The sequence below is a fragment of the Trachymyrmex cornetzi genome, unplaced genomic scaffold (assembly GCF_001594075.2).
Source record: "Trachymyrmex cornetzi isolate Tcor2-1 unplaced genomic scaffold, Tcor1.1 scaffold23, whole genome shotgun sequence".
In the NCBI taxonomy this organism is placed as follows: Eukaryota; Metazoa; Arthropoda; class Insecta; order Hymenoptera; family Formicidae; genus Trachymyrmex; species Trachymyrmex cornetzi.
In genome coordinates, this window is record NW_017296956.1 from 732762 (window position 1) to 760403 (window position 27642).

General features: G+C 33.7%; 1 protein-coding gene across 8 annotated transcripts in view; it reads right to left on the minus strand.

The window, feature by feature from the left end:
• Window positions 1–27642, minus strand: part of Hr3 (nuclear hormone receptor 3 ROR-beta) — a 109829-nt gene that overhangs the window by 18509 nt on the left and 63678 nt on the right. For 5 of the 8 annotated variants that reach the window (XM_018506909.1, XM_018506910.1, XM_018506904.1 and 2 more), the window contains one exon: window positions 5893–6120. In XM_018506909.1, the coding sequence (XP_018362411.1) occupies window positions 5893–6120 (228 nt within the window). Of the gene's footprint in view, window positions 1–5892; window positions 6121–6693; window positions 7099–7659; window positions 8283–27642 lie in introns of those variants that run through there. The other 3 variants (XM_018506905.1, XM_018506907.1, XM_018506906.1) reach the window with 3 other exon arrangements.

Below are 27642 nucleotides of genomic sequence, written 5' to 3' on the forward strand. Positions count from 1 at the left end.
AAGCAATAAAACATACATCTAGTAAATATAATATGTTTGAATTAATGCAATTCATTAAATGTAACTAATTAAATCGTAACTTAATTAATAATTTCATTTATACGTAATTATCATCAAAATATATTTTTCGCATATGTGTTATTATTATTTAAATAATAAATTTTAAATGCACGCGCCCGTACATAATACCTAATATAAGTAAAAATTAAAATCAAAAATTCTAATTTATATCCTTAAATTATTTCAAAATGCAAAAGAAATTAGTGATAGATTTAATCTCAAACATTAATTTATTTTAAACATTGAAAGCATTGTAAAATATGTATTACTATAATGAATAACATTTTTACTTTGAATTCAATACACATACATTATTTCTTCGCATGAAAAATGTTATTAAATTTAATTAATTGTCAACAAATATGCAACTGTTATAGATTTTATGTTGAAATTAAGCGTGTAATTCCATTATTGTAATTAGCATTCTTATCGGTAATACATGACTTTTTAATTATACATATAAAAGTTATATTTTTTATCGATTTTAGACTATTCATTGTATCTTCTATGGCAAATAATTTTAATGAACCAGGCTTGAATGTGAATCGCACGACGTTATTTGTCCGTAGTCAGATAAAAAACCGCGTTTGATAATTGGCCATCGAAAAGCAGGAAGTTGTGGTTGTGCCCGAATATCGCGGCTGAATATCATCCGATCCATGTGAAATGGAAAGACATTCCATGTTGTTGATTTGACATTGCGCAGTTATTCATTATAAAGGCAAATAGTATAATTCATAATTAAGTTAGAGTGATTGGAACATATAATATAAAGTATTAATAATATATTATAATTATAATATGTATGTTATATTATATCTAACCTATATAAATAAAAAAATTTCTTGAGAAAATTTACTTTAAATGAAGTTAAGATTTTTAAAAATAATTAAGAGTTTACTTAAAAATTTTTGAGGTAATTTAAAGTGTGTAAAATATTAGTCTAAAGTAATCTAAGAACTTTAAAGTATTTCAGTGCTGACTTAAAAATAATCTTAGAAAAACTGAGTTTTATTATTTTCATCGCATTTCTAGGATTTTTAAAGTGCTCATAAGTTTGAAAGTAATGCTAAGTCGACATAAAGTTCATTCGCGAATAGTACGCGACAGCGCCACTAGATGGATGTGACGGTGCTGCACTTTCTCGTAAATAAGATTCATACAGTATGGAATAAAAGGCAGCGTTGAGATTTTTCATTTATGATCTTACGAAATAATTTTTTTGATGGCAAGCTACCTTATAAATAAACAGGATCTTGAAACTTAAACAAACTTATAATTTTACAATTATTATTTTAAAGAAAATCTTTAAAATTGTTGATATTTATTTTTAATAATTTTTAAGTATTTTAGTTTAATAAAATTTAATTTAATAAAGTTTTAAGATTACACTATGAACATAAAGTTTAAAATTTACCTTTCATATTTCTTAGGTTTTCTCTAAAGATGTTTTAAGTTTTCTAATGTAAATTTTTCCAAGGAATATAACAAATTTAAAAAATATATAATTTTCAAGTAAACACTTTATCAACTTTTTAAATAGTACATTAAAAAACAATTCAGGAATAAAAAAGAATATAAAAAATATATAATTTTTTACGTAAATAAATATCGTACATAAAAATTCTAAATTAAAAATATACAAATTATTTCAATTATCTTAATTAATAAATTAATTTTTTAAAGATTTATTTTAATTTTCTAAAAAAACGAATATAAGATTTTTAATTATCAAAATATCATTGAAATTTATAATTAAAATTCAATTAGCTCTTATGTATATTATTACAATAAAAATAGCCGGTGCATATAAAATTTATGCTGTATCTCTACGAGTCACAGATCGGGTTTTATTCATCGAACGATGTAGAGAAGTTCAGCGACGTGAGATCGAAAAACGAAATAAATTTGCTTGATTAGTGATACTATACATTTTGTTTCACAATATGTCGAAAGAGAAATAACAATGTATCAAAACAGATGAGAAAAAATGCTTTCAAAGGTATCTAAAAATAAATATTTCCTGCAAAAATTTTTAAGTATAAAATTTTGTTAATTACATTATTAAAAAATTAAATTAATGTTACCTATATTTATTGTGCGGAGATACGCTCCATAATTAATTATAGTATTATGCCCGTGTTTTGCCGACGCCCGTGGTGTAACGAAGAACACGCGTTGCCGATACAATTAGGCATTCGTCTGTCTGACAACAAGATTGTCAGATTTGGGTGTAAGTTGTCGACGCGTTCGGACGTATCTCTTGATTGCTCCATCTAACATCTTTCGCGGTGTTCTGTTCTGTATTCTTCATTAATAAACGTTTCTTGTTCTTCTTCTTAACATTCATGTTGTTCATTTCGGCGGTTCGGAAGTGCGTGTGCGCATCCGCGACCTCGTAAATCGGCCCCGCGGGCGTAACAATAGAATAACATTATTTTATTAATTACTCTTTGAAGCTTAATTTCAAATTCTAAACATTTTGAAGAATATGTAAAATAATTAGGATAATTTCTGTCAATCAATTAACATCTATAATACAATGAGAAATAAAATCCAGCTTTTGATGTATGTATCTTTTAGAATACTGTATGTATCTGTCGCGATAATCGCACAACATGTTGTGTATTATTATATTCGTGTATATTGATAAGAATCCGGTTCATCGTCTCCTCAACATGTCGCGTGTATAATCAATGTATCTTGAATCTCTCCATGTGAACATTTATTCACTTGATACATCATTATAACACAATGAATAATGTTATTTTGTTCATCAACTTAAGTCGGTTATTATAAAATTTTAGTTTATCTATTGCTTGCTATTATCATAAAAAGAAGAATAAACTAAATGTATAAAATTATATAATATAATTATATGTTATTTTTAAGATATTCAATAGTTAGCCTTGAATTTGTTTGCCTTAGAATTTTCTATGCAATTCTTGAAATAAATTCAATCCACCTGCGATTATATTCTGATACCATCTGGTATTATTTTGATACCATCCGGATCTATTAACCTAATCTTATCGTAAAAGGCAGAGCTTAGTACTTAAAATTTATTTAATATTAAATAACTAACTTTATAGTAAGAAACTGACAAGGAACATCTTGTCATATTTTGAATAAAGACTCAATTAGAAGTAACTTATAATTGTCTTTAAAATAAATCGTTCATATAATTTTTAATTTCATGCTAATTTTAATTTTAATTTGTTTTAAGTATATTCTTCTTCAATGATTATTTATTGTAAAAAATGGCAATTTTTAGTTATAAAGAATTTAGATAATTTTATATAAATAAAAAAAATTAACTGTTCTTTCTGCACAGAATATATAATTAATATAAAATTCTACTTCTGAGCAAAAATAAAATAATAAAATTATCATACAATTTTATTATATATGTATATGTAAAAATGCATAGAGAAAAAAGTGATATTATATGATCCTTATATTTGTCATAGTGTTGTTTAATCGATTCTAGACTCAAAGATATGAAATATTTATTACCTAGAACATTATTTATAGAAATGTGGCAACATTGCATAATAGCTCGAAGAGGAATGGGAGTGGAAATGTGACCTTCTACAAAAATAGATTTAAAAAATTGGTTTTGGTTTAAAAAAACGCAGTATTTACAAAATTAACAATAAAGTAAAATATTGTAGAATGTATGCAAATGTATATACGTACACGTAACTTCTTTCGCATTTAGGCTGCTATAGTACATATATATATATATATATATATAACATAAATTATAGATTTACAGTAAAACTATAACCAATTTATCAAATAATTATTTTGATATGAAAATCTCGAAAAAGGGAGAGGTCAGCAATTAACATGCTTAGGAGGCCACATTAGCTAAATGTCATGCTAGCGTTTAACTTTGTATAACTCGAAATTTACATATACAGCTAAAGTTAAATAACAAACAACACACTTACATATACATATATTCGTGTAATAATACGTTCGAGTTTAAGAAGAATGAGAAACAATGTGTAATTAAATGCTAAAGTATACTTAAAAAATATTTCTAAATGCATGAAAAATGCATTATAATAAATGCTGGTTATTGTGTATTGACATATTATAGCATTAGCATTAGCTCCATGGTGTAATGGCGAGCTATTGAACAAATAACTCCATAAATAATCACTAGAATTTGCCACCTAATAGCGGAGATATTAAGAGCGGCCATTATACCTACACTAGCCATAATACTACGTACTCCTCTAATTATAATTATATGAAAATAGTAAAATACTGTAATTATCATGAGTTATGCCATTCGCTCTTATCGGTATCTATTTAAATTTTAAACGAAGCTCTTTGGTGACATAAAAGAATCAACAATATGAGAGATTTCATTTGGATCTAGGACTAACATCTCGATCATTATGTTTTCGACCAGCTTTATCCCGATAGGTTTTATCCGTTCACCCACGAGGTATCTTCCGTCTCTCGTTTCGTCTTGACGGCCTTGTCTATTAATATCGCAACCGTCTTCGAGAATGGGCTTCGGACAGCGGCGGTTTAACGCACCGAAGACAGTTCGTGACTCGCCCCGATAAAGTGCAACGATGACTCGTCGTAGGAGGAGGAGAGACGGATTCTGATAAGGGGTCGTGCACCCCGAGTTGGCACGCGTAACGTCTTGCTGCAATCGGTACGCATATAGTTGCCTTCGTCAATCGCTGACGTTTCTTCATTTTTCGTGCGAAACAATCGATTTCGCATCATGCATGGTACGTTACGCAATTCACTAAGAATTCATAGCTTCCTTATATACTCATTATTTAATTTGTCTATAATTTAAAGGCTAGAAGATAATACATTATTATTTAATTTTTAAACTAATTATAATTAGTTGTTCTGTTTTTCGAAATTTTTGAAAGAATTTAAGAGTTACGTTCTGATCGTTCCTTATTTCTTGAATAAATAATATTTTTGTATCAAACAAAAAATAATTATGTCAGATGAATGCATTTTAAGGATTCTGCATTTTTCTGCGTTGTATCATATTCGTTTATACTGCATTATTATCTACATCGAGTAAATATCTGTTCAAGCATGTCGCAACATCCCCGTGTTATAGTTCTTCAAACAAAGAAGCTTTTAAAGAATTCGTATGACGCGCTGAGTTATCCGCTATTTCCTGCTGATCTCGTAGAACTATATCGTAGAACTATGCGAAACTTGTTTAGATAGACCACAAGAGTGTGAAAAGATATCGTGTATTCGATGTACATACTATTTAAAAACTACTATTTTTTAATTTAATTAAGTTCCTTGGCTATCAAATTATAACGATTTTCATCAGTTTTAACAAGTATATAAAAATTATTAAATTATTTTGGCACATACTTTAACATCTCCAAAAACTGTTTGTATTAGTAAAGTTGTGTATTTGAAAAAAAAAAGTAAAGAATAGAGACCATTATCTCTAGCCAAGTGCACTTAGTATTTTAAAGGGAAGAAATGCGCAGGAACAAATGACTCAATCGTGCATACTAAAGGTTTACACAACCCACACACGCATATATATAAATTCTTTTATAAACGAAGAGATTCATAATCTTGCCATATATGTGTCTAACCATGCCATGGCACTCATGGTGCAAAAGTAATTCTTCCTGTATAAAATTTGAAAATGACATAATGTTAAATGTGAATCGTATACTTTTCTAACACGAGAATAATGTGCGAGAAGATATAAAGCTTTACAACTACCCATTTCGAGAATCCCACCGAGTGGCAAGAACGATTCGTCTCTCTGAAAGAAGGTGACGAAAGGTTGGAGCAGTTGAAAGTACTCACCATCTCTTGACATGCCGAGGCGTAGGCACTTTTGCAACCGACAGTACTGGCACCGGTTTCTGTTTACACGGTCGACCACACAATTCTTGTTCCGCGGACATTGATAGTTGACGACCGACGACTGCGACCGCCTGAAGAAGCCCTTGCAGCCCTCGCAGGTGATCACACCGTAATGTACGCCGCTGCTCTTGTCCCCGCATACCTTGCATGGGATTATCTCGATCTGGGCTGTAACCATAAAAGAAACGAGCAATTCAATTATGAGCTCAAATCAAAATGTCTTGCAAAATTTTCCCTTGCTTCATAACTCTTTTCATTTCATAGATAATACTTCATCAAACTACAAGGTTCATTCATACACATCTAGCAAAGTACTAACGGATTTTCTTTTTTCTGCTATCTTTATTATAATTCATTTCAAATTTATTCGCTTCGAAGATTTCCATTAAAAAATTTAATTCTCTATATAACAACGTATTCTGATTTATTCATCAAGAATATATTATAAAGCATTCTTTCCGTACTCATAAAATAAAAAATAAACTTATAAGTAATATAACAGAATTCCTTAAATTATATATGTAGTTCTAAAATTCAAATCAATGTATAATCGCAATAAAAATATATTAATTTTAAGCCGCGCATATAATCGTTTTATTCTTTATTCTTTATTAAAGTGTTGTATCCATTGTATTAATAGTGAATCGAGTTGGAAGTAATCGAAATTATTTTAAGAAGTTTTAATATATTTACAATCCAATTGTAAATATATCACCTAGTTCGTTTTTTTAATGGCTCTACCTCGTATCGAATTGGCCTGCAGTCTACGATCGTCGAGGATCGCGCTGCCAGCATCGGAGGGAGGCTGCGCGGATCTCTCTCTCGATCTCGATCTTTCCGTCGGCTGAGGACTCGTACTGTCCGCACCCCACGTAGGCCCGCCAAATCCTGACAGACTTCCCTCCATTTACAGATATTTCTTGCTGGTTTCATTTACGATCTATCGTGGGGACAATACCGGCTCGATTTTGAAGATCCACGCGTATGATTACGATCGAAATCAGTCGTCCGTGAAATGGACGTCCTTAATTAGTCTTTAATTGAGTCTTTGTCTTGAATACACACCATTCATTTTCACAATATACTTTATGTGGAGTATTACATAAAAATACATAGCCACTCTTAAAATGCGTTCGTTGAATTGTTCTTTAATCAAGTAATAATATTTAAAAAATTAATACAAAACGATGTAAAATATTTTGAACACTAAATTTATTATTATTGGATATTTTGATTTTGAATCGTATTCAAAATCAAAACTAGCGTAAATTATTTTCTTACATACTTTAAAGTAAGAACGGTACTACGAAAGAAATAATTGAAGAAATTTTAAATTAGAAGAACTTAACGAAAACTTATTAAATTCTGTTTTGCCAAAAACTGAGTTGTTTGTTAAACAAGTTAACGTGTCTCAAAATCTCGTGTTTTTATCTGCTAGGGTTAGATCAAATTCCTCTTTTCTTATCGACACTGACAAAGATAATGGCATTCAAATATACACATATTGAGCAATCGCAATTTAATTCGGATTCCAGTAAGCACTGGTATAAACTGTATGACGTATATCTATTAAATTCACAGACTAAAGATCATTTTTTAGAGTTAGTTAATTATTGAAAATTGTAATTTCGTTAAGTTTTGGTCTCAATTCGTTAAAGAATGTACTCGTAGATTTTGTTACTCTATATTATTAATAAAAAAACGTACTGAGGCATTGAAACAAAGAGATGTAGAAGAACTTTTCACTCGCGTAATTACAGAATTATTCTTTCAACTTTCCGAAAAAATGAATCGGTGATTTTTCAAAAAGTTGTACAAAAAAATTTGAAAACTCTCAACGGCAGGGCTTGTTAGCGGGCCAGAAAAAATTCAGTGCGACGAAAAACAGTCTCGTCTGTTTCGTAAAGCGGGGAAAAAGGGTGGGCGGATTGTCGTGATTATTCGCACGTGCGCGTGTGCGTGCACGGAAACGAGGATTCGGTGCGCGGCCGGTCCCCAGTCTGGATATATATCGCCCGAATACGCTTCTCCCGTCCGGCAACTCTAGCGCCACGAGCAGAACGTCGAGGCGCTTGCACCATACATACGCGGCCGAACATTACATAACCGAGAACGATGAACCCAGAGTACAGTCACCCGGCACGCTCGCATCTTCGACGTGCGTCATGCGGAGAGCGCAGCGTGCAACGGCAACGGTGGACAGGCATTATACCCGGAACTCCCGAAATCGAAATAGTCGCCTTCCTCTTACGCCACGTCGATGTATTGTTGTAGTTCACAATGTAGTTCTTTGTTATTGGTATATGAAAAGTCACCGGTTGTACAATACAGCTAAAATGAAATATGAGAATAATTTTAATATTTATTACGTCTGCACAAAATAAAGTGTATTCTTATTAAAATGATTGTTATAAAATAATTATCCGTGATTTTTCTAAAAGAATGTTTTATATTGTCTTTCGAATTATTTTGTATCATTATTTTGCTTCATTATTTTTGGTTTGCTTCGTTAACTTCTTTCACAGTGACTAAAATAGCTTGTGTCGGAAAATGTTTTCTCTCACTTTGTATGAGAGTTTTTGAGCATTTTTGTTTGATTTATCTTTTGTTGGAGCAATTTCGATGTAGCGTTTTTTTTTTCTATAGAGAATAATATCTCACATCAAATTTGTTATAATATAGATGTGCAATAATCACAAAGTACGTGGTGTGTTTCACAACCCTTTCTTCTGATTTATATATATAGATTATTCCTATTAATATTTAATACAACGTAATCAAGCAAAAATAATGTACGTACATACACATGTATATATAAAATATATAGTATAATATTGTCCATATCGTTGCCATTATACATATCGTTAACCTATTTTTTTATTTTAATGTTTCTCATTACTATAATTACTTCGTTTTGCTCATAATAAGCTTTAGTCAAACCGAGATAAAAGGAGGCAATAGTGCCTCGTATAAAGTCTTTTTTGTAAGTTAAGTTATATATCCATGGAAATTTTTCCATGGAAATTGTTGCAATATAACTTTACTGAAATAAGCAGACGTTTTAGCAAACAGACTGGAACATATTTTTCAAGTAACATTTTGAACAAATTACGGCAATCAATCTAAGGAGAGGGAAACAAAAAAAAAAGCTCGACGATAAATCTTCTTTAAGAGAAGTGAGAAATTTAGAAGTAAGAATTTGTGCGTTTTACTCCACATTGATGAACGTAATATAAAGTACAAACGGCTACAAGTGCCATAGAATTATGCGCATAGGATTCGTAAATATTATTAAATATCTACAACTTCCCATCGTGAGGTGAAATCCCATCTTATTTTCTTCAAGTTCTTATCCGCACACATAATCTGAACGAACAATTTTGTCCACCGTGTAGTCGCGCGACTACACGAATAGTGCGCAAATCGCGAATCGCGCGCAAGCGCGACAGAAAAGTATATGGGATCGCGCGAACACGCGCTCTTCTTCGCGATTTTCCACCTGGAGACTTTCCAGCCGCGCAATTCGATCGCACTACGCGTTTTCGTTGCATACGTTTTCCACACACGTACACACGGGACAGACGATACACCACTCGCGCAAATCCACGGGACGATTTTCGCGCGACGAGCAGAAACGGGAGACGATGCTCGCGTTGATGGAAAGCGAGGAAAGACGGTCTTCGCGAATTGATTCACGTCAATAAGACGATTCACTCAGACTGACGCGGTGGACTTCCGTTCAACGCTCGCGTGCTCCAAACGAGGGGACATCGAGGAAATCTTTCCGGAGGTTGTTTCGAAGAAACTGGTGCAATGGTAAAGAACGAAGCAGGATGAAAAGGGAGAAAGCGACGGAGGAACGTGAGGGAAGGTCTGCGTAATGTTAATACTACGCGTCGCGCAGTTGGCGTGGGAGCACTCGCGGCTATACTCTTCAGATTTCTTTGGTTGTGATCGAGAATTTCGGGAGGCATCCGGAGCGTATATGACCGCGAGCGAAGAACGAGTATACACGCGGTGCGACTGCGTTCTCTCTCTCTCCCCCCCCCTCTCTTACTCTCTCATTCCTTCATACCTCTCTCTCTCTCTCTCTCTCTCTCTCTCTCTCCTCTCCCCTTTCTCTCTCTCTCTCATTTCTCTCTCTCTCTCTCTCTCTCTCTCTCTCTCTCTCACGAGGAGAACACCGACCTCATCGCTTGCGCGCGCGGCCGGAAAAACTCGCGGAAAGTTCACGACTGGCGGTACGAATATTTTGGGGATTTTGACGAGCCAAGGCGGCGGCAACGTGTCAGACGAAGAAGAAGAAGAAGAGAGAGAGAGAGAGAGAGAGAGTGCGTGTACGCCCGCGCGCGCTTCACAAATAAGAGAAAGACGGAGAAAACGTCAGTGAGAGAAACGGAGATAAAATGAGAGGCAAAGGAAGGAGTGAAAGGAGACAACGAGAGAAAGAGGGAGAGCGAGACGGAACGAGGTGTTTTTCGAGGACCGGCGTTAGCGGGCTGGCATCTCACAATATGTCAGAACTCCCCGCGCCCCCCTTCATCGCGCGACGATGCGGCGGGTCACTGAACTGCGCGCCTCCGCTGATGATGGCCGAGTGCCTCACCCTTTGCTCCCTCCACCCCCCTTACCGCACCGACAGCGCCACGGCCCCCACCGCCCCCGCGCGTGCCGGAGATTCGCGAGTGTAGGCGAACGTTGCCGGCGACGGCCGACCGTCGTCGGAAACGACCGAGAGCCGCGCCGGCTGGATTACGAGCGCATAGCGCGCGCTTTCCGATCTCGACTCGTGCGACGCGTTTGCTTTATTAGTGCGCCTTGTTAAGGTCACTGGCGTGCTACCTAAATGCATGCGCGTATCGTGTTTCCTACATAGGAAGCGCGGCTCGCGTAATTTGGGGATTTCATGGCGGGGATAGAATTCCCGGTTTTCTTTTTTTTTTTGTTTTCAGAGAAAAATTTGCTAATAAAAGTAGATGGAAAGACAACAATAATTTTTTTTTTAAGTTTTCTAAATCAATTTTTTCTTAAGAATGCGTTACATATTTCTTAACAAGATGGAAAAACTATGAAAACATTACAGATTTTTCTATATTGTATTTGTGAAAATAATATAAAAAGTTAGTGACGATTTAGAACTTAAAAAAATTATTTCAATAAATAACATGTTTTTAAAAAAATCATTAAGATAAAATGGGAAAACTTTTACATATAAGTTATAAAATGGTATTGTTAAATATAAGTATTGCCTTTTTATTAAATGTTTACGTATATAACATTCATTTTTATACGAGAAGTATAAAAAATTTTCAATGTCAGTCACTTTTTACGGAGACTATACATTTGTAATGACAATTGAAACGATACAAATGTAGAATTTCTTAAACAATTAAATTGTTGATTAAAAATTAATTTAAAAAGTTGATGCTTATATATTAATTTATTTTATTTCATTTGATGAAATAAAACCAAGCGTATTTCATTTTATTTCAATATAATTTTAATTTAAAGTTTACTTATTGGAGAATCTTGAAACCTAGCAAGTTGTGAACCATGATAGAGTTAATAAAAATTCCGGGAAGGAAATACTTAAAATAACTACTTGTATGTGAATAAGTATTTAATAATTTATTAATTTTTAAGTTTGGTTAACTCATACATTTATATATTAGCAAACGATAAATATTACAAATTTAATTGTTTTAAAGAATATTTCATAATTTTTTTGGGTCATGTCCTATATCAGCTGATTTTTTTCATTGCCATTATTCTTGTGTCTCTGTAAAATGGTAGATGCAAAGAAAGACTTTTTTATCTTTCTTTAGAATATCGATTTTATCTCTAAAAATTTCTCTCATATATTATACGCTTTCTCCGTTGATCATTATCCGATCTCATCCCTTCGTCCCTTTCCGCTTATACGTTCATATCACAGTCGTCCCTTTTCGAAACTTCGTCCTTGTACGTGTCCTCTCTCTCTCTCTCTCTCCCCTCAATTTTTCCCTCATATTTTCTGTATATCTCTCCTTCTTTCTCTCTCCCTCCCCTTGTGTTCTTGCTTGAACACGCACCGGTTTTATCCATCTCCCTAACGTGCGCGCGCGCGCGCGCGCGCGCCGTTCTTTCCACGCCATTTTACTCCTTCCTTCTCTCTTCATTCCCTCACTGTTTTTCCTCCCCTCCTTCGTTGTTCCTCATTGTCCTCGCTCGCCACTCTGCCCCTCCCTTCTCGTATACTCACCGCTCACTCGGAGCGATTTCCTCCGCCTATCCCCCTCGCCCGCGCCGTGTCCCTTTCGCTCCTTCGCTCATTTATTGCATAACCGTGCACGAGGTTGCCAACCTGCGCCGCGTAATACTCTATAAATACGTTTCGCAAATAAATATTCGCACGACGACGATATGCATGCACGCAAGTCGACGAATGCAAGGCGTCGTCGTTGTCGTCGTCGTCGTCATCGTCGTCGTCGCCCGTCGTTGTTATTGTCATCGTCGTCGTTGTCGTCAGTCTGCCTTTTCCGCCGTGGAATTCAACATGTGAGATTAGCGATACCGCGAATGGAGTAGATAAGCTGATTTTTGATAACAAAACGCGCGCCAGTGGCTGCGCATACTCTGATCCTTATGTTTACGCTGATTATTTAAACGGGCGAGGCATGTGAGAGAGAGAGAGAGAGAGAGAGAGAGAGAGAGAGAGAGAGAGACTCAGTGATTATTGTTGCATTTGTTGTTTGATATTCATCAAGTATAAACCGTGGAATTCCGATCATACTATTTATAGTATCATGAATTTTTGATACAGATATAGATTAATTTGGCTCAATTTCTCTCTCTCTCTCTCTCATTAATTTAAATTGAGAGAGAGAGAGAGAAACAGAGTATCAATTTTTGATATTATAAATCCTTGATATCAAGATTTTTACGTTATTGATCCTAATAGATAACATAAATTGCTAACAGTACGAACTTTTTATCACTAAGGGTCAATTTCATCTTCGGATAACTTATGTGATAATTTATCTAATGGATAAACAAAAAAGTAAAAGAGTTAGAGAATAATAAAGAAAGAGAGTAGAGAGTGAGGGTTCAAGTTTATCAAAATGTGGAACGCAGCCTATATAGGATATTTTAATATAAATCTGTTTAATATCATAAGTCCTAAATATCATCGAAAGAGATCGTTATTTTTTTTAGATCTTTATTATTATGAATGTTTCCACGTTTGTGAATAATTCAATTTAATTACAATTTTTTATTAAATCTTAGAAGAAAAAATTGATATTCTGTAACCATATTAACCGAAATTTTATCGATAAATTGCATACGGTTAATTATCGAAACGAAATAGTTAATACAATTAACAGTATTCGTACGTTCCTGCACACTTAATTTATATACTCATTGAGTGATATATCTTGCAAAGATATAAATATTTTTCAGACTCAGCTGCGTAACTACTCGAACGTAATGCAGATACGCCTGAGTGCAAAGGGTTAACGTTGCCGCTCGCTCACTCGCATTCACGCGACGCTCAGGTTGACGTCATTTCTGACCGGTCCCGAGACGACGAACTTTAAGACAGGCGTTTCCGAGCGGGATAATAAACGCCGAACGCGTAATTCGTGCCAAGTCCGTTCGTATTGCTCTAACCACGATATAGCAAGCAATACGCTCGTGCGTGTGCCGAGCGTCATCTCGGAAAGCTCGCGAGGTTCAACGACTCTCGGTCTATTATCCGTCGTATGAGCGACGCGCATTGTTTGGCGAACGATTGTAGGCGATATGCCGAGATTTTGACGACGCAGATCATGATGACTAAACGGTTACTCTTGTTAACCCATTTCACCAATGAAGTACATAAGCAGAAGAGAAATGTAAAGCAGCAGAAATTTATCGTACATCAAGATGTGATCCTTTAGTTTTCTTTACGAAAGTATATTGTATTTACTATATTACATACTTTATACATATATTATTTCAGTTACAAGATATATTAATTTGATTTTATGGAAAAATATAAGATGTGATGGGGTTTTCCTTTTCGGTATAATATTAAAATATATTGTGAATAAAAATAGATATCGTTTTTTAAATTAATAATTAATTAATTATATGTAAAGATTCTTCTCTGTCTTGATATCCCTTTCTGGATATTATATTATTTTTAATAAAAAATAATAGTAATAAGATCAAATAATTAATAAAATCTCTAATATTTTAAGAAAGTCTAATTTTAATTTGAATAAAATTCCAAATACTTTGTGTGTATCAGCTTGCGTTGTAATTATTTTCATTTAATTGTTTTATCTAATCTCCTGCCCAAGTGTTGACACTATATGTTTAAAAAACGTTTAGTCAAAACGGTTTTTGTGCTATGTACAAACGTTAAATAGACGTTATTAATATTAAATATACGTTCATTAAACCGTCAAAAAATATTAACAAGAACGGCGTTTTAAACTAGTAAAAAAAATACTTAATGAACTACTTTTGTAATGTTTATTAAATGTTTAAAAAACGTATCAAACTTTAAACGTTTATTTTTAAACGTATCAACTTTAAACGTTTATTTTTATAGCCCTATTACATGATTTCGAACGTTTATCAAATGTATTTTGAACGTAACTGTGAGCTTGAGTGGCATTAATAAGATTTAATTACCAATTACGGATGAAAATTTGGGATTATCGAAATTTGAACTAGTGTAGTCCAAATAAGGTATTATTTTGTTAAAGTTTAAAAGCAATACGAACTTGATATATGATTGTTGGACATAAATAAAAGTTTTAAACTGTTAAATATGATTAAATCTTAATTAAAAAATTTAATATTTGGCAATTATCAGAGCGAATCGCAACATTTATATCAGTATTAACCATGGAATACGATATCAATATTACAAAATGATTACCATAACATGATAGTAATATGAGTGGATTATTAATACCATTTATTCTCGTTCAATTAGAAAAAAAGCATTTTCTCCTGAATAGATACAGATTTCGAACGCTTATCGATAACGTTTGTGATGTCGATGCAAACTCGATGCCAGGTGATAATACTGTTTTTCTGTCGAGCGACATGTATATATCGTGTGACGAGAATATAATTGTCCTGCTTCTCCATATCAAACTCTGAGTTTAATTTACAACAAACGACGAACAAAAATTGATATATTAACGATATAGCGTTACACAAAGTATGATTTCTTGTACACACTTCTTATGCCTTTCTTATTCAAGTTAGTTTTATATTAATATCATGCCCACCTCGAATTTATCTTTAATTCAAGATTACGAATATAATTATAATTGTGACTGTACGTAAAATATAATTTATTTTTTATTAATTTGTAACTTATATTATTATAATGTTAGATTTTTTTTTAGAGAAATTAACGTAATTAGAAATCTAGGATAAATTTTTTAACATTTTCTTATTACATTTTGCTATTTCTCTTCTCACTTTTGTTTTCTTTCCTTGTCAGTGTTTTTTTTTTATATTTTGTGTAACTATAATCTTTGCTTAGATCTTTTATATCTGTTTATACAAGTATCGAAAAATACGCCTTGCATTTTTGCTTTTATGAAGTTAACAATGCTCGAATTCTGTATCAAATTGATATATATATGTATGTTCTTAAGGGACCATCATGTATCATAAATAACTGTATTTTCTGTCGCGTGCTGTGACTTACCTTACCGTACCGATTGCTTTGCGCTCTGACCTACATTTGGGTCGAGATTCACGTTCGCTACGACCATCTACTGGCTCCATGAATGCACTCTAGGAACTGAATATCGCACTACGGTGCGAGAAGTCAAGCACGACAATCGTTTTTAAGTTTCGTAAAAGCGGTACTCGAGTTTTAAGATTATATCATAAAGGCATACATTTGTGCATACAACTCTCTCTGACACATGTTATTTTATAGTATTATATATATATAGACTTTAAACACTTCAAATTTTGATAACATTATTAATGCAGTGAATTTAATCTGGATTCATAAAGATAAATAGTATTTATAACAATAAATTTTAAATATTCTATTTTACAGTATAACACATTTTATATCGCCTAGTATTAATTTTATTTTTGTACGAATCTTTCTAAATGCTATTGATCGTATCTATTTTTGAATTCTGTCAATATCATGTTCGCGTATTTCATATTATATTTTATTAAAAATTCGTCAAACCACAATTTAAAGGTTTTACCAAAAGTGATGAAAATTTGTTACTATAAATGGTCATATAATATTCGCAATAGAAAACGATTCTCACAAGAGAAACGTTAAAAACAACCGCTGAAAATTTTACTAAGTTTTAACATTTTTACATGTCTCAAAAAAGTCCACTGTACGTCTTTAAGTTAACATTTTATTTTTTATAGCGTACAATCAAATTATAATTTTACGTTTTATTGTTCGCGCGCTTTTAAAACATAAGAATTAAATTAAATTTTCACTGTCAAATAATAATTTTAAGATTTATTGTTTGTAAGTTTGTTCGACAAAAATTTAAACAGCAACGTAATATAAAATTAAAAGATACTCATGAAGTTATGACATATGCATATTTATCAAACAATAATTAAGTACTAACTTAATTATCATAATTAATTTACAAGTGGAAGTGATTGTTAAAACGAGGTCGCAGTTACAAATTTAATATAATAATCATCTTATTTCTGATACTTTCAAAAATACTTCCGATGAATTATTTAGTCATTGACGAAGCGAAACTGTTAAAAGTTAAGAGGTTGAACATCAAAAGTAATTGCTGTAATGGGGTCAATTTTAAATCCAATGATAACTGTTATATTCTTGGTATTCTTTAATAATTTACAAGATATTTTTTTTTTTCTGTTAGAGTAAATCTTCATAGTATCATAATAATTAATACTTAATTCCTAGTCAATTATAAAAAATTATCCTTAGAATATACATTGTCGTTTCTTCAATACCTATTATAAAATCATACATTGTTAAACATTAAAGGGTTAAATTTAAACCAATCCTTTGAGAAACATTTTGTTATTTTTATCTTTTAAATGTGTCAAATGTATTATTTTAATACAAAATTGTTAAAAAAAACAATTACATATAATCAATCATTTCTGTATATAGTTGAATTGCTTAGTTTCAAAGTAAATAGCGTTCATATTATATATACTTGGTAATAATAAGAAATTAATACATTACTTGAGTTAAATTGTTTAACTCCATTGTTTTGGTTGAATTAACGACATATTGAGCAAGAGCAGTACCGACCTGTAGGAATGATTAAAAACATCTCAAATTCGACATAATTCGACAATTGAATATTTTACTAATTTGACAATTGATATTTGAAATATTATGAATATAATAGCGTAAAATAAGGTAAAAGTCAAATGTCTTTTACATCTTTTTGATATCAATAAAACAGTATCAATAAAATATTAATTTTTTTAAATAAAAGCATTTCTTGTTATTACTCTCAGAAATTTATAAGAGCTGAAGTAACTGCACTATATTATTACAGAAAATAACGCAAATATGAAGAGTTAAAAAATGAAAATAAAGAGTTAATGTTATTCTAACAGTTCCGGCCAACGCCAAGAAGATCGTCAATGGCACGAGATGACTGGTTTCCAAAGAGTTATGCAACTCTCTCGACATTGCGCCACTTTGTAGAGATGCAACCGACAAGGTACGGACCGACGGGCCTTACACGTAGAACAACACAGCTGCTCTCTCGCGCTCTCTCGAGAAGGGATCTCGCTCGGCCGCGGACAAGAATGACCGTTACAGTTTCCTTAAGAGAGGCCCCCAGATGTGGTAATACTTGCGACACACCGATGGCCACCAGGTACATGCGGGCCAGAGCCGACCGATCGACACACGACCGCTGCCAAGATCGTCCGGCATCTGAAACGATTTTCGGATTTGGGCCGGGCGGGACGCGAATAGCTATGCTTCGCGTGGCATATAATGAACGTGCTTCTAAATGGCGCTTATGAACGGACGCAAGTTGCACGTCTATTTTCGCGCGTATTCGGTTTCCTGGTTTGAAAACTCTGCACGATCAATCTATTACATATTGCCGATAGAAGAGATATTTTGAGAATGTACATGTCACATTTCAAACCATTATCAAAAATATAAAAATTTCATAGGTTATTTTATTAAAAAAGTCTGAATACCTTTGTAAAATTTTTGAGCAAAATCTCTTATTGGTACAAAAGTTATTTAATTTTCGTTTGCCTTGACGCTTAACGTAAATGCGTTTTATTTAGTACTTATTTGTAAATTTGTTGAGAAAACAGCATTATGCATTAAATCGAATTTTTTATATATGTAGATAACATTTTATATTATAGGTAACAATTACTAATAAAATTCTAATTAAACTGTAATAAATATTCGTGCAAAAATTCATTTGTCTTCACTTACTCGTTTAAAAGTTATTTATTTGATGCGATATTAGCCAAATTATATTGTTGTATTTCTCTAGAGTTAAATATTTTTTTATTGATATTATAATATTAATTTTTTTTATTATTTTTAGATGATACAATACATGCATCCAAAAGTCCTTAAATATAATAATTAATCTTTGTGTTTAGAAGGTGAAAAAAATTTTTAAATTGTACGTCGATTTTTTAAAAACATTATCTGCTTGTGATCTTTATTTGTTTTGTTCTGGAATCACAAAATACTGATGGTTGCAGCAAAACATTATTGTTATTAAACGTCTAACAAAGTTTAAGGATTGTCGATAAAAGTATGAATAAAATTTCATGTAATCGTAAGTGATCGCATAGATCTTGTAGCATCTCGAAGCTCGGCGACGAGACGGCTGCGCTAGATCGTGTCATCATCTGCGGAACGTTGACCTTTACTTTTTGGCATTTCGCTCTCGCGTGTTAGGACTTCGATTATATTGGCCGCTCGTTCGTCGAAGCAACTCCAACGCGACAGAGACCTTAATTCCTCGTGGATTGTCGGTTACGTAAATTTGTGTTTATACAAATCCCGTATTTCGTTATTGGATTTATAAATACGATAGATATTTGAAATTTTCTATGTGAGACGAGGCAATTATTAAATGGACATGTCATGAGAGAGAGAGAGAGAGAGAGAGAGAAGACTATTATTTTATAAAGATACCTAAGATACGAAAGTAAAAATGAGCTTTATAAGGTAAAATAAAGACGTCATAGTAGAGTTGTAAATAGAACGATAAATTTAGATTGCTTTGTATAATAAATGTGAGCAAGTTATAATTTGCAAAGAGAGGTCGGACAGAAAAATTCTGATACTAACAAAAAAAAACACTCAAAATAAAAGAGAAGAAACAAAAAAGGTGAGACAAATCAAGCACGAATCCAATTTCAATACGAATTCACTATACTGTAGTGTCGTTTATGTCGTACTCATTGACGACTTGGTTCACGGTCTTAAACGATGGTTGCTTCGACGATGGTGCATATCGGTGCGATATAGTCTTCCATTATCCACTTCGTGCAACGAGGAAGACATATTTCATAAGATCACTGACACAACCTTGCACCTATTGTTCTTTATTCCTGCGCACTCTCGTAGTATTGCGATAGCCGCACTCGCTAAGAAATAGATACATAAAATTCAAGTTCCTTCGAGCAAAATATAATCGAAGTAATTCGATTCAATCGATTTGTATAGAATGAGATTATAATTTCTGATAAGATTCGATATAAAATAAGTACGATTACAAAAATATTACATTTTAAAATAAAATTATTTTTTTAAATAATACATTTTAAGAAATTTTCTGTATTATTTATAAAAATATTACTGATGTAGGAAAGAAATATCTTTTAGGAATAATTTTTAGTTGTATCTATAAAAAAATAAGTTATTAGTTGGATTCTTTTTTTGTCGCCCATTACACTGTTTGTATGAAATCTTTAACTCCGTCACAGTAATAAAAGAATCGTTGTCATCATTATTATATCTATCAAAAGTATTATATTAAATATCTTGAACCATTAATTGTCATTAAGTAACTTTTATTAGTAATCAACTCTTGTCTGCAAATTTTTCCACTCGAAGACGTTTCAATTGCGAGGTTTAAATAAAAGACATGATAAAAACCGTCTTATAAGTTCAGGCTTCCTAAGATTTTGGTGTGTAATTCATCAGGAATGATATCTACATTTTTGCAAAAGAATACAAGCCACTTCAAGTGACGTTTCTCACGTTAATGACAATTGGGTCTTAACGTTACACCCGGTTACACCATTATACACGTGTTTTTTTTTTGCCGTTGCATTATATTCTTTAACATCTTTACGAGCGACGAAGAAAGACAGTTGTACGAATCATGGTAGTGATCATTGGCGGGAATCGAGCCGTAACGATTCAATGTCGATGAAATCTCACTTCGATTGCAGATCAGAACAATGACACGCGCCTTCGCAATCATGAATCAATCGCCGAACTCATTTTAAATTCGCGAAAAACGATGAAGAGAAACACCAGCGATATATCCGACCCCTTCGCATCAGCAATATTTTCAATATATTTTCATCTATGATCTATCTTTCATTAAGCGCTATGCGTTATGAGAAATGTTATTATAGCATCAGACACGGGATATTACCGACGACGAAAGGGAAAACCGGTCGCGGAATCGATACCTGACGATTGCCGGATATAAGTGCGGAAAAGTGTTGCAACGGGGGTGGGCAGGCGGACGGGGGTAGGAGAAAAGAGCAGCGGGGGAGGGAGACACACGGGTCGCGTCAACGGACGAAGGAGCGCGGTGCGCCCCCTCCCCCGTACACGCGCGAAAAGTCAACGTTTTTCCGGCGGTCAATACGAGGAGAACCGAGCGGCGACCGGGTGTCGGAAGGTTAGTAACTTGGTCAACGGTGAACGACCGGGAGTCCGCATCGCGCATGCGCCGTTACGCCGCTGACCCAGATGCGCGCAACGTGATTGCCGCTCGGCCGTTACCGTCGATCCTCGGCGATCCTCGGGGTCCCTTCGCGGTCGCCCCACGGCTGACCCACATCGCCGTCACTACTGGCTGGCGGCAGTGGCGGCACTTGCCGCGTGGACACCGCGCCGGTGTACGCGTGTTTGCTCTTTTGCGCTTCGTGTCGCACGATCTTCTCCTTCGCCGGCTCTGCCGCTTTTTTTTTTTTTTTCTACAACGCGTTAACCCTTTCTGTGCAGGGAAAGCGCGTATATGGACTCCCGAAGTCTATGAGAAAAAATCTTGATGTCTATTATCAGCACTGGCTACTACATTGTATAGTCAATCATATGTCGTTGTATAATAACGCGACACCCGCTGTCTATCGAAATCTATCAATTTTATCGATTCTGTCGTTAAAATATTAATATACTGCTATATTGATTGTTCGTAACTACTTTGCATTCGATTTCTAAAAATAGTAACAGCACAAAATATACACAAAATTCCATTTATACGAAAGGAAGACTGTTTTGCAGTGTGGTTATATATAGCGTTTAATAAATTAAGTTGATTTCAGAAAATGCAATAATTCGGCAAATATTCGAATATCGAATATTACGATATCATTTATACGGCAATATTGTGTTATCATGTTATGTAGATAATAGTATCAACATGCAATATTTTGTACACAATATGCTTGGTTTGGTAAACATTTGAGTGAATGCTCAAATTAATTTTTAACTTATTTTTTTAGTGAGAATTTTCACTTTACTTTTTTGAATTATCCTCCGCGTTCAAACAGATTTGGAGATGATTGTTTGATCTTTTCTCTCTCTTTTCACGGTTCCAAATAAAATTGAAATACTCTACATGTAATTTTATTTTAAATATAAATTAAATATGACTTTTGAGTCTTTATCCAGAATTTACCGATGGACTTTGCTAATCGTGTATTTTTTATAATTTTGCTTAAAATTTTGTTTAAAATAAAATAAAAACTGACAAAGTATCTTTCGTACATGTATAAAAAATATAACGACACGTATTGGTACTCCAACATATATATTGTAATGCACGAAGTTACATAATAAACCCGTAGATTTTTCTTGTCGTTTCATGTCGGATTTTGCGCCCCCTCTTCGCGTTCTGCACCACAGAGTTCTCCAAGGCCCGTCGTCTGCGCGACTTCATGGAGGACTGTGCTTCAACTTTGATTGGACCGCCGAATGTAATGTGAAAAGCCTTTTTGCGTTCTACCCTACTATAACAATTCCTTCTACGTACACATATATGTGTCAAGGACTTGAATTTAATCTTCTTACATGTCGCATCTTCAGATTTATCCGAAGATAATTTTCTGTTATTTACTAACAATTTTATTCTGGCTGCATAAAATTATATCGGATTGATAAACTTTTGAGAAGTTAACATATATGATATATCAAGATTAAATAAATGATCATAAAGTGGCATTCTTTACAAAATTTTGAAATTATTTTTTTCAAGGAAATAATTTTTTAGAAGACATTTTTTATTAAACCTCTTTCGCTTTATTACTTTAACTTTTTTTCTATATTTAAATATTTTAATAACTAAATAGAACATAAATTAGTATATATAAATGAAAATATTTTTAACAAAATTTACCTAAAAGAAATAAAAAAAAAAAAGAAAAGTTCATCGACAAATTTGTTCAATTTATTATCGATTATAAATAACTTTATAATTAAGTCTTGCTTTATACATACATTAGTTTGTTAATGGTATGATAAAATTTGTACGTTAGAATATCCTACTAGATTAAATTAGAGAATAAAAGAGTGATTATTGTCTGCAAATGTTTCATTTTATGCAACTTCGAAGTCGTTTTCGTTTGCACAATAACACGAGTAATCAATGCACGAGTTGTGCGCGGTGAAATTTAGAAAGCACGCCGCTTGCGACGTGCTTGCGACCCACGTGCACTTGATATATTGGGCACACAATTGGGATATTTGAATACATATTACGTGAGCATGTGCGCGCAGGTGAATTATCGCGTCGAAGAACTGTTCGTTATTCTATCGTCGTTTATTTATACGCAAATCAGATTATCACTCAAGTGAATGAGTACTCAAGCAATTTGATTTCATTACATTAAATTAACAAAAATCCCTTCTTTTTCCCGAAAAGATAATAATTATTTTTCATTGAATTCGAACGAATATCTATTTAGGATATTTCATAGCGTTGTTTCCGCGTGGCCGAATTATCCCTAATGAATCGACGCTATATTGAAACCAAAATAGGAAAAGAACTTTTCTTTTGTTTGAGTGAAACATAAATAGTTTTTTGAACAATATTTCCTTATTGTTAGTAACGTTTATCACAACTTTTCTGTGTTATACTATTTATAAAATTGAAAACAACTGCTAATTGATAATAAGGCATGTATTACGTAAGATCACGCAAATGTAACTAAACATAACATTTAAAAAAATCTAAAACAATCAAATTTAAGCAATAGAATGACAGAAATATGCCTTGTAGAATATGTTCCCACTTGTGATTGTATGATCTCACAATCGAGAGAACAACTGGAATAATAAAGAGCGATCATCCTAAATTTGCCCAACGAGTCTTCGGAGAAGACGCTTGACCGAGGATTGCGTAATGCGAGGAGCGCATTTCGCGCTTCCGTCCTCTCTCGGAATACGCTTTTTCTTTTTTACACCGAGTCGGATTATGGTTTCTTACTTCACTCGTGTCGCAACACGGCCGCCGCATCGTCGCAGCCTCGAGAAAACGCGACTTTCGGTTCTGCGAGGAGCGCGCGTTCGCGGAACAGTCCTCAGTGATTTCGCATTCGTACCGTGATCCAGTGCGCAATAATGAAGTACGAGCGTCGTCAGTTGTGTCGGTAATAGCTGGCAGCGAGAGCGCTATGGCATACGTATGGGATTTTATTAAGCACGCGATATTCCGGTATTTTCAATGAACCGTCTCGAGCGTTCGAGAGAAGGTCGTGGTCTAGAAATGCGATATTTAAATGAGAGAGCGAGAGAAAGAGAGAGAGAGAGAGAGAGAGGGGGGGAGGGAAGAGGTATCCAAATATAAAATTTCCATTTTTTCTGAGTCCATATCGAAACATAGATAGATACATATTTTTTTAGTAACATTCTATGACAATTTTGATTCACTATAAATTTCAACGCAATATCCTATCTTGTTGATATATACTTTGAATTTCAAATTTTGAACATTAATGTAAAAAAAGATTATGTTATAAAAAATGTTTTTCATACTCTGCGACATAGATTTTGTTTATGCGTTCCATTATTTCATACTCTCCATTAATGTTGGTTCTATAACATTAGTCGCAAGCATTGCGGTCCAATCAAAGTGGACTAAGCTTAACGTTGATTGGACCTCAAAACGCTTACGACGTTGCGATGCGACTAATGTAGAATCAGCTTTAGATGGATCGTGTATGTGTTTAATTTTGCCACGGAAAGAGGATAATAAATATCAGTTTGTCCCAATAACTCAGCAATCGCTAATGGATCGTCGCCTTCGGCGCGCAACGAAGGCTCGTGGTGCGCGGGTGAAATGCATAATCGAATATTACGTGGCGGCAATGCAACGCTTCGCCTACGTTGCTTCTCACGTACCTACATACTTGCATCCACCTACGCGTCACTCGTAAACTCTCACGTTTTACGTCAGCTGCATCGTCCGTCGACCGATCGGGGAATCCGGCACGCGTAAAAAACTTCCGGAGAGAACACGTTCCTTCAGGCCTATTTGATCTGTTAATAACTTCGAGCTAGATTGGAATGTCCAATATACGTATTCTTTTATTTATATACCACATTTTTCACATGATTTCTTCTTCGTGCGATTAGAAATTCCTCGTAAGTGCATCGAGAATATAGAATATTTATTCGTCTGTGTTCAATGAAATTGCAACGCGCAAAATTACATTTGAAACGTGATTAACGGCGATTATGAATAATACGATTAAAATATGAAGTATTAATTATGAATAATACGATTAAAATATGAAGATACAGTCATTCATACAACTTACAATTATTTTATGGTATATATTTATTTTTGCCGGATATTCAAAAATTTAATTTACTTCACTTTTTATGTATACATACGATTTATATGTTTAAAAAGTTAAAGTTTGTGTGTGCCAAAGGGACAAGATATTTAATAATATAATTGGTTCGTCATCAAAGGATCGTTGTGGTTTTACATGCATATAATCGCTGCTTAAAATAACAAGAGCATGTGTTGTATACAAAGGGGTTAAATATACGTAAAATATACCTAGGGGTATGCGTGTGTAATTGACGTTGTAATTGGTTGATCGCGCGAAAATTTTTGGCAGCGATTCGACGCATTACGCAGAACGATCACTTTTCTCGTTAGGATAATTATAGATGTAATTACTGATATTATATTCAATACAAATGAAATAAGTAACGTTAGGAACCAATGCAGATTTTAACCGTTTAATCTGTCAGAAGCTGATCATTTTTAGAACGTGATACTAAAAATAAATAATAATGTAATCAATCATTGCAATAAAAAAGATGCAGTGTAAACGTTTGAATTAAATTTATGTGCGAAATACAGATTAAATTCTTTTTTTAGAATTCAAACTAGATAACATCATATTGCAATAAATCGAAGTTAAATGATACTTATATATATTTTATAAGAACATAAAAGAAAATAATTGATGATATACATTTATAATTGAGATAAAACTCTAAAAAATGAAAATTAGCAATCTTCATTTGTGTTGAGCTTTTGTGAATATACATATCGATTTCACGGAAATATCATATCTCGGTAAAGATTTTAATGTTTCGGTATACGCAACACGAATATTTAATACGTTAATTTGAGCTATCCTGCGAGAACAATGTACGATAAATGTGAAAATGTCGAAGGTAACTTTATTCGAAAATGGTACATCGCCCTTCCTGCAGAAATGCACTGTATACGAAATCGATCGAAACGCACGATCGATAAGATGTACGCGAATAAACGTACTTTAATATTGGTAGACGCCCTCGTTACCCGTAGAATGTAGGTTAACCACGAAGTTAAAAGCAGAGTGCGGTATTTTATATTCCAAAGAACGGCGCTAACTTTTTAATATTATACCCTAGAACGTAGAATGGTGTGTTACACGATGTTCATTTCTGTTTAATAACGTGACAGCGATTCCCACTTTCGTTAATAAGACGTTTAATAATTTAATAAAAAATGCAAATATAATTTTACTTATAGGATAACTTATTAGGATAACAGATGAAACAAAGTGAAAAAAACCTTTGAAAACCTTCTTTTTATCAATATTGATAATTTCGTATCATCGTACAATAAATGTCAATTCGAGATTAACCGAAAATGTAAAATAAGCAAATATAGAATTTATAACCCAATAAATGTTCAACAATCGTGATAACCATGAAGTGAGTACATCCATTAGATTGAGATAAGCAGTGATATGAATCGGATTCAGTAATTTAACTGTAGTACAAAAGAAGGGACTTTGCATTTTTTAATGCAAGACTAGATACAGAAATTATATAAAGATGTTCTTTTTATTGTAAAAAGAAAAGATATATCTCTGACAATAAGTATAACGAATAAAATGAGAAAATATAAATTATCTGGTATTTTTGTTCAGGAAGAGGTTTCTTATGAAAAAGGAAACTTTATCATAGCAGTAGTAAACACTCGGTATGCGCAGACACCGAAACATGTGAGCTTTCTAATAATTTCTGTTATCTCAACAGAGAATAGAAATATTATCTATAGAGAGAGAATAATGTATTTAAAAAAAAAATAAAAACTTTAGCTATGTGCAAATGCGGGATTGTAAGTATCGCTAATATGTTTATCAAGAAGTGTTTTTCGTATCAGAAAAATACACTTAAAATGTCATTCAAATAATAATAGAGAAATATTAGAGAGATGAATATGAGTTCCGATGTATTTTGAGAATATAAGGCATAATTCTGAAGTTCTAAATTTATAAATATCCAATTCTAAAGATCTGAATTTCAATATCTTTTTAAAACACATGCAATAATTTATTTAATCCATTAAAGTCTTAAGAATTGTGAAAGCATGCCAGGCTTTAATTTAACGGATTTAGTTCTCGTATGGATACAACTGCATCCCACATTCTCGTAACAACTATTTTTTCTAGTAATTAATAAAATTAATACATCTGAGATGGTAAGGTAAACACACGCATAAGCATGCCAAAGGTATTGTTATATGACGATATTACGCATATAAATCATACTTCTTCGAAAACTGCATAGAATTATAGAAGAGCAATATTACGTGCATCAGAATACGAAACCTGGTGCTATGTAAGAACCGGCACGGCGTCGCGTTCCTCACTATCAGGCCCGTACTGCGCGACGCACTTTTTTGGCAATCGGCTTTACTGACGCGGGTGTAGGTCGTCGGCAAAATCGTCGTTTCTGCATCAGGCCGACTACGGAGACGGAGGAGAGGCCGAAAGTTGCGAGGAAAGTCGATGACGGCGATGACGATGCGTGCGCGAGCATGTGAGGCAGTGCGCGAGTAAGCGTGTGAGGGAAGAGACAGGCGGAAAGTGGGACGGGGGACGGCGAGCGCTCGCGCGCGCGCGCGCACGAGAGAGCGCTCGCGCGCGCGCGCGCGAGTACGAAGCGGAGAGGTGGCAGGGGTACGAACG